The following is an 18,992-nucleotide window of genomic DNA, read 5'->3' as shown; positions in this document are numbered from 1 at the left end:
ATGATTCGCGCAAACATGACAGCATTGACGTTGATCGTGGGGAATATTCCCTTCGAAAACAAACTCAGCCACTGCGTCTTCAGCTGTACGGATTTAGAAACATCAGCAATATGACTGCTGTGTTCGTTATTACACCCAAGAACAGAACACCACAATCGTTAGACGCCATTCTACTCAGCACTCCAGCTATCAACAATGAACGCGCTGGTCGGCGCGTGCTATGATTGACAGTTCGCTCACGAGGGCGGGTCTGTGTTTGAAACGCTGCTGTCAATCAGCCATCGTGGGAGGGGCGTCGATTTTGTGACGTCACAATATCGAACAGCTTGATTTGAGACAGGAGGAAACATATAAGAAGATTAAAAAAAAACACTGGATGGATTTTTATCATTTTATGATGGTTGAGTACAGGCACTGCCAACACACATTTCAGTACAATCAACTTGTAAAAGTGCATGTACCATTATATGACCCCTTTAATGCAGCTCCAACTTTTTTCACCCTACACAACATCTTTAATAAATTTTATGCGTAGAGTATTAATAAAATGAAGTGCAGCAATGAGTTTATGAATAGAAGTGACCTCTTTGAGACGGTTATTTCAGTAGGAGTTTAATAAGGAGCAGCAGGATTGTTCACATTAGCCAGTAGATATGTGAGTGAGAGGGGAAGGAGAGCTGAAGGAGAGTGGAGATTCCAGTACTACTGCAGTGCTCATGAATAAATATGAGTAGATATGAATATGCATTAGAACATTAAATCAGCAGGCAATGACGACATTTGGCAATATATGAGTGTGTGTGTGCGTGCGTGTGTGTGTGTGTGTGTGTGTGTTTGCACCTTGAGTAAAGCAGAGCGGGACATTGATGACAAGAAGAACAGAACGCGCAAAAAAAGAGGCTAAAAAAGTCAAATGGGAAAGGAAAACAGGAAAACAATCATTTGGCATGCTCACAGTTCTCCTTCTCAACCGACGTGAGACAAAGACGTTATTCAAATGACCATGAACAAAAGTCTTTCCGTTTATACAGTGTTGCATAAAAGCAGCAGGACATACAGAAGCTCTTGCTGCCATCCGTAGTCTCTCAATCTTTCAAATTCTCTCACATTCCCGGAAAACCAGTCTTTGCCTAAACCTCGCCAGTGTGTATTGTTCAGCGTTTCCCAAGTTTGTGCTGTGTGACTGTGTTTGTTAGTTGTCTATATCTATCCGTAGTGTATTAAGGGGTGTGTTTGTGTTTGATACGTTTATTGACAAGTGATGTGTTGATGATTTGAGCATTTGTATGGGTGTGTGTGTGTGTGTGTGTTTTCACAGTCATAAGGAGCTCCGCATATACTGCATTGGTCTTAATACATCTATGTTGATATACTATGTTTTAGGATGTGTAAATATGCGCAGTTGTCAGTCTTAAACAGTTCTGTCCGCGCCTGAGCGTTTGCGAACCACCTGTTCTCCATTGACCTGGTCCACGGCGAGGGTCTCCACCTCCGCCTGTTTCCGAGCTGCTCCTCCTCCTGATGAGGGTGAGCGGTGGATCCTATGCGCCACTCCTATATGCGCGTTAGCACGGGGATGGGGTCCGTCCCGCGCTGGACTATTCCTAGGGCTCGGAGGCACAGGGATGTGGGCGGGGCTTGAAGGCGCAGGGGGTGTGGCTGAAGAAGCGATGGGCGGGATTACAGAGGGGCGTTCCCGCAGCACCGGTTGAGGTTCCGCAGGGGCCGCTGGCTCTCTGGCTTGCAGGAATGGTGTAGGATCTGGCATGGCATCTACCGAATCTCTAAGTACCACCCTACGGCCGTCTGTGGCGCCCAACCGGTACAGCTCTGTGTATTCAGAGTGCAGCGGCTGCGAAAGGCTTTTGCGCATGCGCCTGCGGGGAGTCTCGGGTTGCCGGATGTCCTTGTCGTTTCCCGACGGCACGGGCACTGGAGCGGGAGGGGGGCTGGGTTTGAAAGAGCTGACGGGACTGACGGAGGGGCTTATACCTGCCGTCCCGCCGGCGAGAAGGCGTTTTTTGGTGGCGTGGAGCTGGGAGGTGAGGTAGGCGATGGTGCTGGCTCTCTGCTCCAGCTCTCCGGACAGCACAGCCAACTTATGGCTCTTCAACTTCAACTCATCCAGGTACTTCTTCTCTCGCTCACGGATGGTGTTCTCCAGCACTGAGATCATGGCGTTCTTCTGCTCCAGATCCCGCAGGAGCTCCGTGTTCTCCTGCTCTTTAGCCTTCAGCTGAGCCTCCAGCTCCTCACAGCGCTGGTGCAGCTCTCTGCAGCGAGCCTCGCCATCATCTGATAGAGAGATAGAAAGATGATACATGCAAACATTTAAAGGAATGCTATACACATATATAATATACTTTGATCCAAGGTTCTTCAACTCCAGTCCTGGATGGCCAGTGTCCTGCTAGGTTTAGCGCTAACCCACACCAAACACAAGCAAACAAGCTAATCAAGGTATTTAGAATTACCTGAAAATTACAGGCAGGTGGGTTGAATTGGGATTAGTACTAATGTCTGCGGGACACTGGCTCTCTGGGACTAGGGTTGAAGAGCCCTGCTCTATTCCAAAACCCAATGAGCTGCCTATGCATCTCCTAAAATACCTCCTTTTAGCAGAATTACATATATCCTTCACTGAAGGCAATCCCAGAAAGCACTGCAAAATAACCTCAGTGAAAAATAAATCCAAAAAGGTGGTTTCATTCACTACTGAAAAGTATTGACAGTTTCAGTATATTTAAAAAAATACTATTTAGTCAAATTTGTGTGTGCTGTGTATAATGCTTATTAAAGTATAGCCTTGTTAGCTTAGTAAAATGATAACGTCAAACTCCATTTCCAATCAATAGCTCTAGTCTCCAGTGCTATTTGTGTGACGCATGAGTTATTAGCTATATTGAGTGTTTTTAAATTGATCGCTTGTGAGGTTCAGTGATGATCATAGAAGCCTGTCTAGGCAGAGAAGCAGATCACTATGTTTTGGAATAAAGCTATTGTGTTAAAAACAAAGTCTGAAATAATACGTTCAAATAAAGATATTCCTGCAAACTGAAAAAAAAAAAAAAAAAACTAAAAACATTCTACATTAGCCTTTAGAGGGCAGCAGTGAACTGTGAATCAGATATCAATAAACCAATTACCTCTGAGAAACTAATGGCTATGAAACATCAAACCAGGAACAGGAACTCTCTCCCAGCGCTCCCTTAAGATCTGATGTTCAGCTTTTGACAAACAACGTTTGTTGTATTATGGGAACAGCTCATTCAGCTTAGCTAAGCACAGTTATTATCGATTTCTCCATAAATTTAGCTGGATAGACACTGAAATTGCGCGGATAATTCTGAAGCATCTTTTACAGCATGTTATCCATTTGGTTTAGTCTTATAAAAGCCATGTTAAAGACGTATTTAGCAGGCGAATAGGGTGGGTCTGAGACGGGGCACCTCAGAGAGAGGCGAGGGGGTGTGCAAGGCAGGCACAGACACAGATCCTATCTCCCATTACACTGCTAATGGATATGAAGGTTGAGCGAATAGCAGTGTCCTGCTTTACTGACCTTCAGCTTTGCAACAGTCTAAACAATTGCACTCAGGGGAGGATTTCTCTCTCTCGTGTACTCTCCTGCTTTCTATCAATTTAAATTTAGTGTGCTTTATTTGCATTACAAAAACTAAGCATTTGTAACTGCAAAATAAAATAAATAAAAAATAATCAAAAAAAAAATATAGAATCAGGAAATTTTACAAAATATTTAGCAAATGTAACTAAAAATCTAAATCAGGAAAATGTATCAAATTAATCAGAAAACTTAAGCAAATTGACCAAAAAAAGGGTAGATTTATTCAACAAGGCAAATTAGTGTGAAAGCACAGTTCCCAAAAAGCGCTGATGGGAGTGGTGGAAATACTAACGACGCGCAAATTAAAGAACACAGACACCGATCATTTCCATAATACCCGACTCAGAGCAGTGCATATAAGCGTTTGGTATAAGACATGTTTTTTTTTTAGACACGCTCTCTTTCTCTCACTTTCCCTGACCGCTTCATTACCACTTAGCAATTAATGAGCCACACAAGTTAATGAGGTCACCTTCAAATTCACACACAAACCCAGTTGGACAGCCATAATATATCCACCATGAAACACACTCCCAGCACAGACATCTGAGGTCAAAGCGACAGCTTCAGTATGAGAGATTGCTAGTGTAATGAGAATGAACCTTCTGCCGTTACTTCAGTCAAGAGCTGGGTTTAAGATGTAACAGAAATAATCTAAATTATTATGTGATGGCTGGATTAAGGGTGAATATGTTATTCTCATTTACAAACCCTCTGTCATTTGTGAACGTCTTTGCACATGAAAAACAAGTGTTATGATGTACGGCAGTGCTGTTGGTCTATTGTTAGGAACATGAGCGTAGGGATCTAGTCAGCAGGTTGCAGATGATGCATTAGCCTTTTGCATTAGTGCTGTATTAGCGCAGTCATTCATAATCTCATTTCCTGTGCTAGACTCAAAACTGGCTCACATCTGCCGCATGCGAGAACACAAACAACCATACAGACGCCAAACAAATGTGAAACAAATTCATTATACAGCAATATTACAAAGCTCTCTGGAATACTTGATTCTGATTGGTCAATTACAGTGTTTTTGCTGTTGCTTTGTTTCTTTTATAATGGACTTTTATTTCTTCTTACCATTTTGCAATCAATATCAATACTTTGTGTATGTATTTGTTAAGTTGGTGTGTAATAAACATAATAATGTACAGTCAGTCAGTTATCATGTACAGAAGAACATTGGAAGTGTTTTGTCATGTCTGTGGGAAATGCGTTGACGTTGCCTAAACGTTTCATCAGTGCATTGTGTGTTTGTGCTGAGACTGAAAGGCGAACATAGATTATACAGGGTAATATATAAAGGGAGAGAGAGGGAAATGTCTGTGTATGTGTGTGCTTGAGGGAAATGTCTGTGTATGTGTGTGCTTGCTGGGTTGGTCGCTGGTTGCCAGGTTGCAAGGCACGGCTGTGGTGGTATATGTGCGCTGTTGAGGGACACAGTTCTCTTTCTTTGCGGAAAACAAAAAAGTCTTATTTACAACCTTCTGCAAAGAGAGCAAGACAGTGGAAGATAAATAAAGAGACTGCCAGACAAACAAGAAGCTAAATATGAGCGGCCTTTCTTCTCCTGGTTGTATGTCCATCTACCAGGCTATCTGAGATTTCTTTTAACGGGTGAATTTTTGGCACTTTAACAGCATCCTAGCAACACCTGACACACACATAGCCCCCTTGCATAAGCATTTTGTTCTGACCACATGTGAGTGTGAATGCAGACACACAAAGTGTGCGTGAGAAATCTTACCGCCAGGATCTGAGCTCCGCATTGTCAGCTCATATGTCAGTTCTGTGAAACAAAAGAGAGGACAGAGGGAGTGGACAGGACAACAAAAGGAGGAGTGTGAGAGAAGGGGGGGGGAGAGAGATCAAATGTTAGGCTGGCAGCACAGAGAATCACACTACCGTCAATGACAGCAGCTGAAGATCACATGACACAAGACATCACCTGCAACAGGAGGAGATCAAGAGAGTGAGAGAAACAGAAGACAGTCAACCAGGGATAAAAGAGCATGTGGGAGTCAAACAACATGAAACTTTAAAATCTGTAGTCTGAATTTTGAGTGAATATTGACCTGGATTTTATGTTGACAGTTTCGATTTGATTTGCTATGCTTTAAATGTGCTGTTTTGCTTAGCACGGCAGACAAAAGGACCAGGATTTCATGTTGACTTTGTTTTGATTTTATTTGCTTTGTTTTGTTGTTTAGCTTTACTTTGCTGTTTATTTTTTGGTTTTGTTAAAAAACGCCTTTTTATTTTGCATTACTTTGCTTTGTTTTTTGCTTAGCTGTTTTATTTTGTTTTTTTGTCTGTTTGTTTCATTTTGTTTTTTGTTCATTAATGAACCACACACAAAAGGACCAGGATTTTAGGTAGACTTTCCTTTGATATGTTGTGTTATTTTGTTTTACTTTGTTGTTTTTTGTTTGTTTATTTGTTTTATTTTGCTGTTTTGTTTTGTTGTTTTGCTTTGCTGTTTTGTTTTGTGCATTAATGAACCACACACAAAAGGACCAGGATTTTAGGTTGACTTTCCTTTGATTTGTTTTGTTATTTTGCTGTATTTTGTTGGTTTTTGTTTGTTTTATTTTGCTGTTTTGTTTTGTTGTTTTGCTTTACCGTTTTGTTTTGTGCATTAATAAACCACACACAAAAGGACCAGGATTTCACGTTGACTTTCTTTTCCTATTTTGCTTTACTTTGCTGTTTTTCTTTGTTTTTGTTTTTTTATGCACACAATAGGACCAGGATTTATGTTGACTTTCTTTCTATTTGTTTTGTTATTATTATTTTTTATTTTTTATTATTATTATGCTTTTTTGTGTGTGCATTAATGAATTACACACAATAGAACCAGGATTTAATGTTGATTGGAGTGTGAAGCAGCATTAATGAGGATCGAGCCTCAATGAGATTAACTGTATTCTCCCAGGCCTGAATATTAATCCCTGTGGCACTGTTTTACTCTATTAGCATGGAGAGGTGACCTGGTGGCAGGACTGCATAAGATGTACGTGCAATATGTGCCAGAGACTTGTGTTTGTTTTTGATGCAGATGTTTAAAACGACACCAAAATGACCTCAAGATGTCAACATCATTAAACTAATAATAGAGTTGCTTGTCATGTAATACACAGGCTTGGAAACATTTCATGAGGGCAAGTGTGTGGGCGAGCTCAAATCCGGCTCGAGTCACATCCTAATCCCATCCTACCCTCTTCATCCTCATTTTGTCAAATCTCAGTTGTCCTCTGAATAAAAAGTGGCAAAAGTCCAAAAATAAAATAAAAACAATACAAAGTGGCCAAATAAAATATGAATAAATGCACTGTAAATTGGAATTAATTTATCTTCATTGCTCAGCAAAACTATTTTACGCAAGCAATTATAATAAGAATTTGAGCCATTAAATAAATTAGACACTTCATTTTTAATGATTATAGTGCTTTATTTACTGTAGACATTTTACAATTGAATAATGTATGTGTGTGTATGTTTGTATGCTGTAAGTGTATTGGCATGTGTGTGTACCTGTGCAGTGCTGCTGTAGGCGGCGGATCTCAGCGTGAAGGCCTTTTAATGTGTTGGCATGATCTTGTTGCAGGAACAGCAGGTTCTTCTGCGCACTGTGCAGTTGATTCTCCAAGGTCACACTCGCCGAGGCCATTATGATGATACACGGTCACACTCACATGTAGAAATAAACTCACTCACACGGGCACACACACTAGCCCAGGACACCTGTAAACACAAGAATAGAAAATACTAATCAAACACAATATACCAAATATTAAGCCTTATGACAGTTATTACCCTTTTGCATAAAAAAGTCATAAGCCAATTACACGCCTAGCTCCTTCTCTCCAAAGCCCACCTTACAGTGATGAGACTGATATAAAAAATTATATAGCCTAAATTATACTGATTCGCTGATAATTTATTATTTATCATGTTATTATGCCCAAAAGCTGGATGATATTAAATAAAATATATTATATTAAATATGAATTAAAATTGTATTAAATAAATTATATTTAAAATATTATTTTATATTTACTTTTTTTTTTAAACTACCAAATCATTATATATATATATATATATATATATATATATATATATATACTGTATATATATATATACACACACACACACATATTAATATACATATATGCTAAAGATTTCCATTATATATGTAATCTAAATTATAAGAAATTATTACAAATAAAAAATGGTATAATATCGGTCTATTGTGAACCCCAAAGTAATAAAATGCACACACAAAAAAAAAAAAAAACATTCTTGCATGACAATCCAACAACTGTATAAAGTTAATAAACAGCTTAATTTGAACGATATACTTCTGCTACCTCCTATTTGGTGAACACACAAAACAACTGGGGAAAAAAAGTATCTAAAAAGAATTTCACTGTGGTCCGCAGTCACATTTTTACAGTTTAGAGAGTCAGGGCTGTAATAGACACAGGTGTGACATTCCAGGACATCCAATTCAGATCTGTCAGGTACTGTAATAGGGACATTTTATGAGTGTCATTCATTAAAAAAAAAAAAAAATCACTTACGGCATCTTTAATTAAATATCTTATAACTGACACATAATCATCAATATCTCTGCTACTCTTTAAGTCCCAGAGTACATAACACAACCTTTAAAATAACACCCCAGTCACTCTTCCTACAATTCACCAGCAGTGAAATATTTGTGACTGTACTTCTTTAAAACAGCACACGCCACAGTGCTGGCTAAAGCTATACACTCAGATGAGAGGTTTACTCAGAGACAAATGCATGTGTGATGCAATGGAGTGACGGAGACTGTCACACACATTACAGCAATCAAATTAAGTTTACTCCGGATATCACAAACCCTTCCCCGAATCACCGTTCCTCTGTCTGAGAGGACAAAGAGCTATATTTAGCTAATGACAGCATAATGGTTTGACATTACGTAATGCCTCTCAGATGTGGCAGAGAAGTGAGGGAGATAGTATTGATTTAAGGGGGTGAATGCTGGTTTCCACAGACCCAAAACTGCTCAGGGATCCTCTCCCATCCAGAAAGAGAATCATACATATTTCATCATTTTATTTTTTGCCCTTGAAGTTTTCTGATCCACTTAAAGTGTATGTAGGGCTGGGTGGTATTGAATATTTATGGTATATAGCTGGTGATTCAAATTAAGCAACGTTGCGCTTCTTATCTGGCCATTATTGTTATTTGATTAGTTTTGCGATCCTCTCTTGCCTCATGACTATAGTGTTAAGACAAAAATGCTTTAATGGAGTCATGTACACTTGAGTTGTAAAAACAGTGCTAAGGTTTACACACTTAGTTTGACTGTCATCAGTCTCTATATGGCATTTTTCAAATATTAAAATATAAATATATTTTTTTTTGGAAAAACTATTTTTTTATTCAGTAAGTCTGCAAAAGTGACAGTATAGACATTTATAATGTCACAATTTTTCAAATAAAATTGAGAAATTATTCAAATAAATGCTGCTCTTTTGAACTTTCTATTCGTTAAAAAATTAAAAAAAGTAGCATGGTTTTCACAAAAATATTAAACAGCACAATTGTTTTCAACAGATAATAAGAAATGTTTCATTGGCATTAATTCAGCCAATTAGAATGATTTCTAAAAGGATTATGTTTTAAAATTAAATTTTATTTTAAATTGTAATATTTAACAATATTACTGTTTTTAGATTCTATTTTTACCAAATAAAAATACGATACAATGCTTGGCGGGCATAAGAGTAATAAAAAAATTGCATAGAAATGAAATGAAAATGACTAGGTTAAAATAGACTTTCCTCATGGTCATTTAGTGGAAAAACTATAGAAAACGAGTTAATTATTTTAAATCATTTCACTGCTGTGACTTTGACTTTTATGTAAATTCTCTGGTCATATCTGAAATGTAACTTTGTAATGTTGAGTTTCTTAGTTTAAATGAAATATCTATATGAAAAAAAAAGTCATATGACTAAAATTTATATGATTACTGTAACGAGTATTATAACTCGCACAACTCAGGATGAATGCAGAAAGTCTTTTAAAGTAAAAAAGAACAAGACAACTACACTTTAATATAAACAACACTAGACAAGGACCAGAACGAAACACAGGGTTTAAATACAAGGAGCAAACAAAAGGAACTAATCAAGACCAGCTGAACAGAATGATTAATTAATGGGTAACCTAGGTGACAAACTAGGAAATCAGATCAAATAATGACAGAACTCAATCAAATCAAAATCACAATAAACAAAACCACATTTACAGTACATCAAACGTTTGTCTCTTATTACAAAAATCAAATAAACTTAAATTTCTCATGATGTGACCACTTTGGCCCAGCCTAATATAACATATTCCAGTTTGTACTTCCTAAATTAAACTCACTTGGGCTAATTTATTAATCTAACACGTTTAATTTTTTTCTTGCTTCTACCAGAAGATGTCCCATTCATGGCTCCTTAAGAAAGGCTTTGATTTAGTAAAAGGGTTCTCATAAAGCCCTGTGTTTAGTATGAATTATTAACAGAGATCTTACTGCCTCCATTGTATTTCGGCAGACTCTTCCCTTTGGGTGCACTTCTTTCTATCATGATAATGCAACAGAATAAAACTGACAAATCGAGAGGAGAAACACAAAGATAGGAGAAAGCGCCTCGGGGGTATGTTGAGGGTCCGCATTGATACATTCAATCTGCTATTCTGCTCTCATGGGAAAAAAACATGACTACAAAATATTACTGCGGGAACAAACTGCTGCAGTTTCCAAGTGAAATGAGCACTAGTGCTCACTAGTGCTCCAACTTTGCTGCCAAAACACAAAATCAAGATTACAGTAAAAGACTTCAAATGCAATAGTGATAAAAATGACATTTAAAAATCTAGGATTTTGGTCAGGAATGGGGTTAGGACAAAATGCATTCACACTGAAACACTATTCAGACTTTTAGACACTTTTAGCACCACACAGTGGACATTTCATCTGGACGCTGCAGTGATTTATACTTATAAAGCATATAGTCACGTTTTTCTCATGAGATCAAGTTGAAAACGAGAAAAAGGAGCAGCCGAAACTGGTAGTGTGGTTGATCAGAAGACAGGAGCAGATGCTTTAAACACAGTCTCACTCTGACAGACTAACCACAGCCCTTCACCAGACAGACAACAAAAGGAAGACTTGAATCGCTTTAAACACTGAAAGGGAAAACAAAAGCACTGTGGGTTTCTGAAAAAAAAACAAAAAAAAAAACATGCATATATTTGAAGAACGGTATGGCTAAAAAAGGGTAAGACGATGTTGGAGTTAGACTGCTAGTCAGTGGAACTCATGAAAAGCCTATGAGCATGAATGAGTAATGGAAGGCTGTGGGTGCGGCGCAGAGAAGACTCCAGTAGACTCTGTCCCACTCTTTTATTCATTCACTTGCTGTCTTCTCTCCAGTGCACCCCGCAGGAAGTTGAATTAGAATTACAGGAATTTACTGATTTGCAATTCAAAGAAACTCGACACGGTCGCACAAAAGAGGAATTTCATTTGTCCAACCCAAGTTTTGTGACAAAACTAAAATAATAATAATTTTTGTTGTTTGCATCCATTTTGAAAAGTGGTGGTCCATGAAATGATAAGCTTTATTAAATATAATGAAATATATACACTACTGTTCAAAAGTTTGGGGTCGGTATAGGCTATGGTTTTTAAAGTCTTTTATGCTCACCAAGGCTGTATTTATTTGATCAAAAATGCATGTGCAAATAATATTACAATTCAAAATATTTTTTTTTCTATTTAAATATATTTTAAAATGTAATTTATTCCTGTGATGTCAACGCAGAATTTTCAGCATCATTACTCCAGTCTTCAGTGTCACATGATCCTTCAGAAATCACTGTAAAATTCCATATTGCTCATATATACACATCCTGATGAAGAATAATTTTTTAACATCAGTTCTTCCATGTTATACTGTAGGTGGACACCTACACAATCCACTTATAACAAACAGTTGGGTGTCATTAATAGCGCATCTGTTTTTTCGCAGCACAGCACATATAGACCTTACACAGTCAGAATGACTTTGCCACGGTCAAACCTGCTGTGCTTAAAAAGATTAAAAAAAAGGTACAGTAATGCTCAAGACGACAGCTACATAACAAAGGACTTTGACAGATGACCTCCATTACTTAAAGACAGAAAGAGATAGACTACGAGGCTCCGTGGAGAAGGCAAAAACTATGAATATTTTATGAATAATGAAAAGTGAAGTGGTTTGTATGCCTACTATGAGTAATACTAATAATAATGCACAACTGCAAGTGATGGTGTCACCAAGTAAATGACATGAGCACTTCCTGAAATAAGAGACCTTCCCAGCACCCGCCATGACATCATAACAACATCATATAATGAGCTCCTAAAATTTGGTTTTGCTTGAATGATGACCGTGTTCTCCAGACTGTTATGAGAAGATCCAAAGAGCATCTTCAATGAAAGCAAGAACATCTGACTAGCTGCACAAAGAGTCACATGATCAACATCTCAAATTCACTTTGATTAATGTCCTAGAAAAAGTGCAGAATCTGACATATTGCTTATTCATTTTACATCATACCATTTGTTTGTTTTAAAATGTTCTAAATTCTAAAATTCTAAATGAACTTCTTAGATTTGTAATGTGGACAGACTTTTGTTCAACCCAGGCTCATTGGAAAAAAAACGTGCTCTCGAATCGCCGCACTTTCAAATTGAGTTGAACTAAGCGCTTGTTCGGTTTTATCTGAAACAGATGAACATAAATCTGGCAGCGTTTTATTACATCGGTTGTTGCACGTATCACGGCAGTTCGAAAGAGAAATGTCCAGTGAGTGTCGCTAAGGGTTAAAGGTGCAATAAGCGATTTCTGAGAAACACTGTTGATTTCTGAAAATGACACCCAAACAAATAAGCAAACACACCCCTCCCTTCATTACTCCGCCCCTAAAATAATGAACACGCTGAAACAGGAACCCACTAACAATTGGTGTATCAGCCAATTCGAGCAAATATAGATTATATTATAGAATATATTAGGGCTGCACAAAGTGCATTTCTGCTGTTTTGCCGACTGGATACGGCAAGAGTCTAATCTATCAGTTAGCTCCGCTGGTAGCTAAGGTATCAGGCTTATTGTTGTGATTGGTTGTAGTGTTATCCAATTGCATGCAGTGAGATTTTCGAATGCATGCCTGTAGCCGCCCCTCGAGCTGGCCGATTTTCATTAGTCGATGCCAGACCATTAATCTTCCAGATTTAGGTCTGGGTTTCCAGGCTAATCAAGCGTTGGAAAGCTTTTCCAATATTAAGTGTATCCGCCCCCTACTGATGATTGGCTACAAGTGTGTTTTGGTGCTCAGCGGATCGGTCTTACCCCTTTTCCACCAAGGCAGTGCTGGTGCCGGTTCGGAGCCGGTGCCTACTCGTAAACCAGTTCTTTGTGTTTCGAGAGCCAAAGAACCGGTTCTCGGCCAGGAAAATTGGTTCCAAAGCGGCACCAACTCTTTGCTGGACTAGAACCGTTCTTTTACCACGTCATGCTTACTTCGGGGGCTGGGGGCGGGGTTATTGTCGAACTTCTTCTCGAACGTAACCTCCATCTATAGTAATCCAGACGAGCAGCACAAATGTGTTCTAAACGTCTTCTTCTAACCCCAATATACAGTGCTATGCATAAGTTTAGACACCCATGCTAAAGTTGACTAAAAAGAGGAATAAAAAATCATCTTTTGGAAATTGAACTTAATGCCTTAATTAAAAAAATTAGGAAAAATCCAACCTTTAAGGACACCAATTTTCTTTGTGAATGAATAATGTATCGTAAATAAATAAATGTTCTTCCTTGGTGCATAAGTCTGGACACCCCTATGTTAAATTCCCATAGAGGCAGGCAGATTTTTATTTTTAAAGGCCAGTTACTAGGGATGAGGGAGTACAGCATTATCTTTATCTGTATCTGTATCTGTTAACCATATGAATTATCTGTACTCGGAATGGGCGGGGCCTAACCCGGAAGTGGACAGGATTTAACCCGGAAGTGGGTCGGGTTGTCTTGAAATGGGCGGGGCTTTAACCGGTATGTTATTTTAAGCATGCATTTGGTTGATCAGAAATTGTTATATTTATTGCTGATTAGAAAACTATTTACATGACAGCATCGATGCTGATATCAGCATTGAGCTTCAGATCAATGGTTTTGATCACGATAACAAACAAACTATATACAGAACAAGTTTTGCAACAATGAATACAACACATGTGGTTGCAATTATGCAAAATGTACTGAACAAGAGTTTTCATCTCAACATAACTTTCTTTTTTTAACTTTTAGTTTTCTTATGATCAGTGTGAATTTTTTGTTTTTTGCTTCTTTTTTTTTTCTTTTTTTTCTACACCAGGTATATGTGTGTGTGAGTGAGTAAGAGAGAGAGAGAGAGTTTGATAATGGAACCTTATTGTAAAGTGGTCTGTTATACACCGATTCAGACGTCTTGTTAGTTCAGTGTTGGACAGATCAGTTGTTTTAAAATTCATTAAAGTGAATCGGTTCAAAGGAGTCATTATGTTGCGAGTCGGACGTGTACGTGTTGTGTGATAATCCCAGCAGTTAGGTCATCGCACAAGATTGTGTCAACACAGAACACATTTCATCACTGAATAGCTTACCATTGTGTCATTTGATTTTGATAAATTGCGTGAGGGAGAGAGAGCAAGACATCGCTTTGAAGACGTGAGAGTGCGCGCACAGATATTGACTCGTATTACTCATATAATACTCGTACTCTGCAAAAGTGCTTTATCCGTACCGGATACTCGTTTCAGCCGAGTATCCGGCTCAACTCTACCAGTTACTTCATGGATCCAGGATACTATGCATCCTGATAAAGTTCCCTGGCATGGTTTTATTTCAGTTAGCCTAATAGCTGGTTTGATTTGCATTGAGAGATGATCTTATGGAAAGTACTCCATGCCAATCTCTAGCTATGTTGAAGGCTGTGATGATTTGGGGCTATTTTAATTCCAAAGGCCAAGGGAACTTTATCAGGATGCATAGTATCCTGGATCCATGAAGTAACTGGCCTTTAAAAATAAAAATCTGCCTGCCTCTATGGGAATTTAACATAAGGGTGTCCAGACTTATGCACCCTGTATTTTAAGAAAGAACATTTATTTATTTACGATACATTATTCATTCACAAAGAAAATTGATGTCCTTAAAGGTTGGATTTTTCCTAATTTTTTTAATTAAGGCATTAAGTTCAATTTCCAAAAGATGATTTTTTATTCCTCTTTTTAGTCAACTTTAGCATGGGTGTCTAAACTTATGCATAGCACTGTAGGATCGCAAAGCCAGGAGAAACATTTGCAAAAAGACGATGTAGTCATTGCAATTGTTACGCTTGAAGTTGGCGCAAGCGTTTCTAGGAAAGCTAAGACGTAGCCTATGGCAACGTACACAGTGACGTAACGACGTCGTTCGCTTTTTTGGTGGAAAAGGGGTATCTGTAGATTGGTGTTTTTTTTCTCCTATTTTCACAGCCAGGACTATATACAAGCACAATATTTTTTTTTTTGTACCAAGTCAGCTACCGAGCAAGGAGAAAGGTGCAAAGTGACAAAATGTATTTGTTTACAAATGTATTAGTTTACAAATATTGCACTGTATTGTAAAAGTCTTGAGGTCATAACATAGTATTGTGCAAGGAACCACGTGAAAATAAGGCTATTAATTAGGGGTGTAACAATACACTCATGTCACGATTCGATACATATCACGATATTGAACACACGATACGATATTATTGCGATATTCCAGTAAAAGGTTAAGCAAAATATGAACTGTTGATTAAAATGCTAAATTTGGTATTACATTGGGTGTGTAAATGAATAGGCTTGGATTTGGTGCTGTTAACCCAATGCACAGAACAATGGTGACACCAGAATAAAAATATTCATGATTTATTTTTCATGAATACAAACAGAATTATTTTAGACAAATATGCTTGCACTCTTTCACTGACTAGATGTATTTAAAATAATGAAGGCAACATTTTTATTGGTAACATAAGACATTTGGCATTATAAGGACCCACAAATATTCCCCATTGCATTATTATAAATTATATTCAACATTATATATAATAGTTTAATATAGTACTGACGTTAAACTCTGTAAACGTGAAATTTTTCACACACAGTAATTTTCATTTTGGGTGAATACACAATTCATATTGTCACTATTCAAGATACATATTGTTGCATTTTTTGCATTGCAATATATTGTGACACGATATATTGTTACACCCCTACTATTAATCGATAATCTGCGATCATAATTTGTGTTTTCATTAACAAAGTTCGGGAGGAGCACGTTCAAATGATCTAAGCAATTAACACGTCTATCCGATTAGCATGAGAGGAAGCCTATACACACAGTCAACTCACCTTACATACTCACTTACATTCCTCGATAGTTTTTCAGCATCCCTCCACCACCCCGACTCCTCACTCTTGGCCTGTTCCTACCACAGCCAGGAATACGGGGAAGTACTCTGGGATCGGGCCAAATACCGAGCTCTGAGCCCTTTAATCGGACAGCGTGCCAAATACGCATACCATTACTCTATTTGACTTATTTGTGAGTGCAAATAAAAGTTATTGGTGTTTCACTGCCAATAGCGATAATTTCAGCATGAAACTGCGGTGAATGGTATGCATCCGTACGTTTTTTTGGAGCTCTGCAAAAATGTAGGAAGAGCACTTTTTTTCCAATTAGCCTACATTGTTTTTGTATTTCATTGACACCTTTCTTTAAAGCCTCTGACCATTATTCAAGTCCTTAACACAACAGGCATCCTATTTGACATTATAGTCTATAAATTCACACAATATTTCAAAAGATAACCCTAATAGAACACTCTCAGAATTTTTTTTTTTTTACAAAAGATGTCACTGGAGCGGTACCCTTTAAAAAGACACACATTTCATACCTAAATAGTGCATATTAGTACCTCAAAGGTAATTGGTGTACATATTAGAACCTTTTTAAAGGGGACTGTCCCAGTAACAGCTTTTGTACCATTTTTTCTGAGTGTTATAACACAATAAATCATAACTCACTGATGAGGCATCAAGCAAGCATCAGCATCAGAGTGCACCCCATCACCATCTGTATCCCGTATCTCACTGCTTACCGTAAATTGACCGTTCAATCACAGGCACTGGAAGCACTTTAGAAGTGATATTCCACGGCATATGTCACGACTCACTCCCTCGCCCCTCCTTTAGGGGCCATTTATGGGCTGGTAGACATTTTAGAGCGCTGATGCTGACATTTGTTCTGATCTGACTGACGTTGGTCCCTTCAGTCAGAGGGTGAGGCCTCCCCCGCCCCGCTCCACATGAGACAAAAGAATCCCCCTGACATTACTACTTAACTCTGTTGTTCTTTCTCCCCGTACTGTCTCTCACTCTCTCCCTTAACAGCTCTTTTTCTTGACCTCCAAATTCTCTCTCCTCTCGCATTAATAATCAATGAGCTGCAGCGTTAGAGGAGACTCTTAAAACACTGTTATATCCTAGTCCAGATAGCCACTTCGCACACACAAACATCCAGTGCTTTGGAGAGGACCAGCCCTTGAGTCACACCCACTAGGCCTTCATTCTCCTGCATGATGTAAGCTACATGATGACATATTATGCACTGCACAAAAAACAGCAGCAGATTAATAGCAACTGAATATCAGATATTGCTTTTTGTTTTAATTATTGAATAAAAACACTTATAACTGAATATGGGGCATATATAAAGAAGACAGTACAAAAAATCATGCTAAATAAAATGTGGGACTTTCATGGCAGCATCTGATTGGCCAGTGCACATCAACACATGCACGTGAGAATGGCTGGGGATGAGCAGGGTCATAAACAGCACCTGCATTGCGGACAGCGCAACAATCGAGATAAACCACAATCCTAAAAAAATAACATCATAAGACATTCAAAATGCTAGAAACACAAGACGGTGTCTGTTGCGCTTTGCTAAAAACCTGTGAACATTGGAGAAACGACAGCACGTGTTCAAAACAATACTGCATATATGCATATGCGAAGTAAAATCTATAGATGTTCAGCTAACAAGACCATTTTAATAAAACAAAGGCTGACGCATTAATACAAAAATATTATAAAAATACAAAACATTCAATTGATAGTTACATCAAAGCAGTTCATTTTTTATATATAATACAAGTAAGCTGACAATCATGATAAATAATTAAACACAAATATCCTAAAATGCATTCCGTTCCAGGATGTATCCTACACACAACATCCAAAACAAGCAGCCAGAATGTGTCAATGTCAATAATGTGTTCAATGACATCTATATACCACTTTATAACACCCATCTTCCTCACCATCGTCTAGTTACTGTCACAATAATCAGCCACCGGCTCATTCGAGTCGATTAATGACCTCATCCGTCCGAAAATACGCAACAAGCAGCAACCAACAACAACAACAACCGCTATCTGTGCCAACGCTAAGCTGCATACTTACACTATACGTGCCAGTACTGTTTTCAGAATAATGTAGTAGCCTACAGTAGGCATTCTTTGAAACACATCGCTTGTTTCAGTCAGAGGCTCGGGCTCGAGCGCGAGCAGGTGCAGCTGAGATGCGCGTTACCGGGAGCGAAGCGCAAAGATGCGGCCGACACCTACCAGAAAGACGGGCTGAGATTAGTATGTGGCTGATGGGTAGAGATGGGCTTGGTTCTGGTGTCTGCGGGTTGCTGAGAGGAGAGCTTCGCGGGGGGGTTTCTCCTCGCCGGGGAAGAGAGAGAGGGCTGTGTCTGTCATCTCCCGGAGATACAACACTAAATAAAGCGGTGCATGCCGGGATACTGAGGAAAACACGCGCGCGCGCACCTCAGAGGGCCTCTTGCGCAGGTGAAACGCACACACAAGTCTCTTTATTATCGTCTTAGTTTTAGTGATAAATAGTTTAATGGTTATCAATATGATATAAACTATGATATCTGGCGATGGCGAGTTAATTGTGTCAACCGAAATGTATTTGACCCGAAGCGTCACCATCACTATAGAAACAGCGCGCGCCCGCTTGATACACGTCTCCGAGAAGTCTTAATTTCTGTATCATTATGTAAATTAAAGTAAAAAAAAAAATGTCCTTTTAATTATTGAATCAACATGTCTAAAAAAAACAAAAAACAAGAAAGACTCATTCATTCTGTAGCTCAAACAATCTTGGATCTACAGTAGAAACAAT

At 38.4% G+C, this 18,992-nt stretch overlaps 1 protein-coding gene across 3 annotated transcripts; it reads right to left on the bottom strand.

The window, feature by feature from the left end:
- Window positions 1–586: 586 nt before the first annotated feature.
- ccdc92 (coiled-coil domain containing 92) lies at window positions 587–18,670 on the bottom strand. 3 transcript variants are annotated; one of them, XM_079896724.1, is made up of 4 exons: window positions 18,261–18,670; window positions 7,163–7,372; window positions 5,376–5,417; window positions 587–2,295 (listed from the first exon to the last, which is right to left on the bottom strand). In XM_079896724.1, exons 2-4 carry the CDS (start codon window positions 7,296–7,298, stop codon window positions 1,412–1,414), a joined length of 1,062 nt encoding a protein of 353 aa, XP_079752850.1. In that variant the 5' UTR covers window positions 7,299–7,372; window positions 18,261–18,670; the 3' UTR covers window positions 587–1,411. The 3 variants fall into 3 exon arrangements, with proteins under 3 accessions (XP_079752850.1, XP_079752849.1, XP_079752851.1); XM_079896723.1 differs by having other exon boundaries at window positions 18,425–18,670; XM_079896725.1 differs by lacking the exon at window positions 18,261–18,670 and adding an exon at window positions 16,895–16,919.
- Window positions 18,671–18,992: the final 322 nt, after the last annotated feature.

The sequence above is a fragment of the Squalius cephalus genome (genome assembly GCF_949319135.1).
Source record: "Squalius cephalus genome assembly, chromosome: 16".
Taxonomy (NCBI): domain Eukaryota; kingdom Metazoa; phylum Chordata; class Actinopteri; order Cypriniformes; family Leuciscidae; genus Squalius; species Squalius cephalus.
The sequence above is the reverse complement of the archived record's forward strand: the minus strand, read 5'-3'. Positions and strand labels throughout refer to the sequence as shown.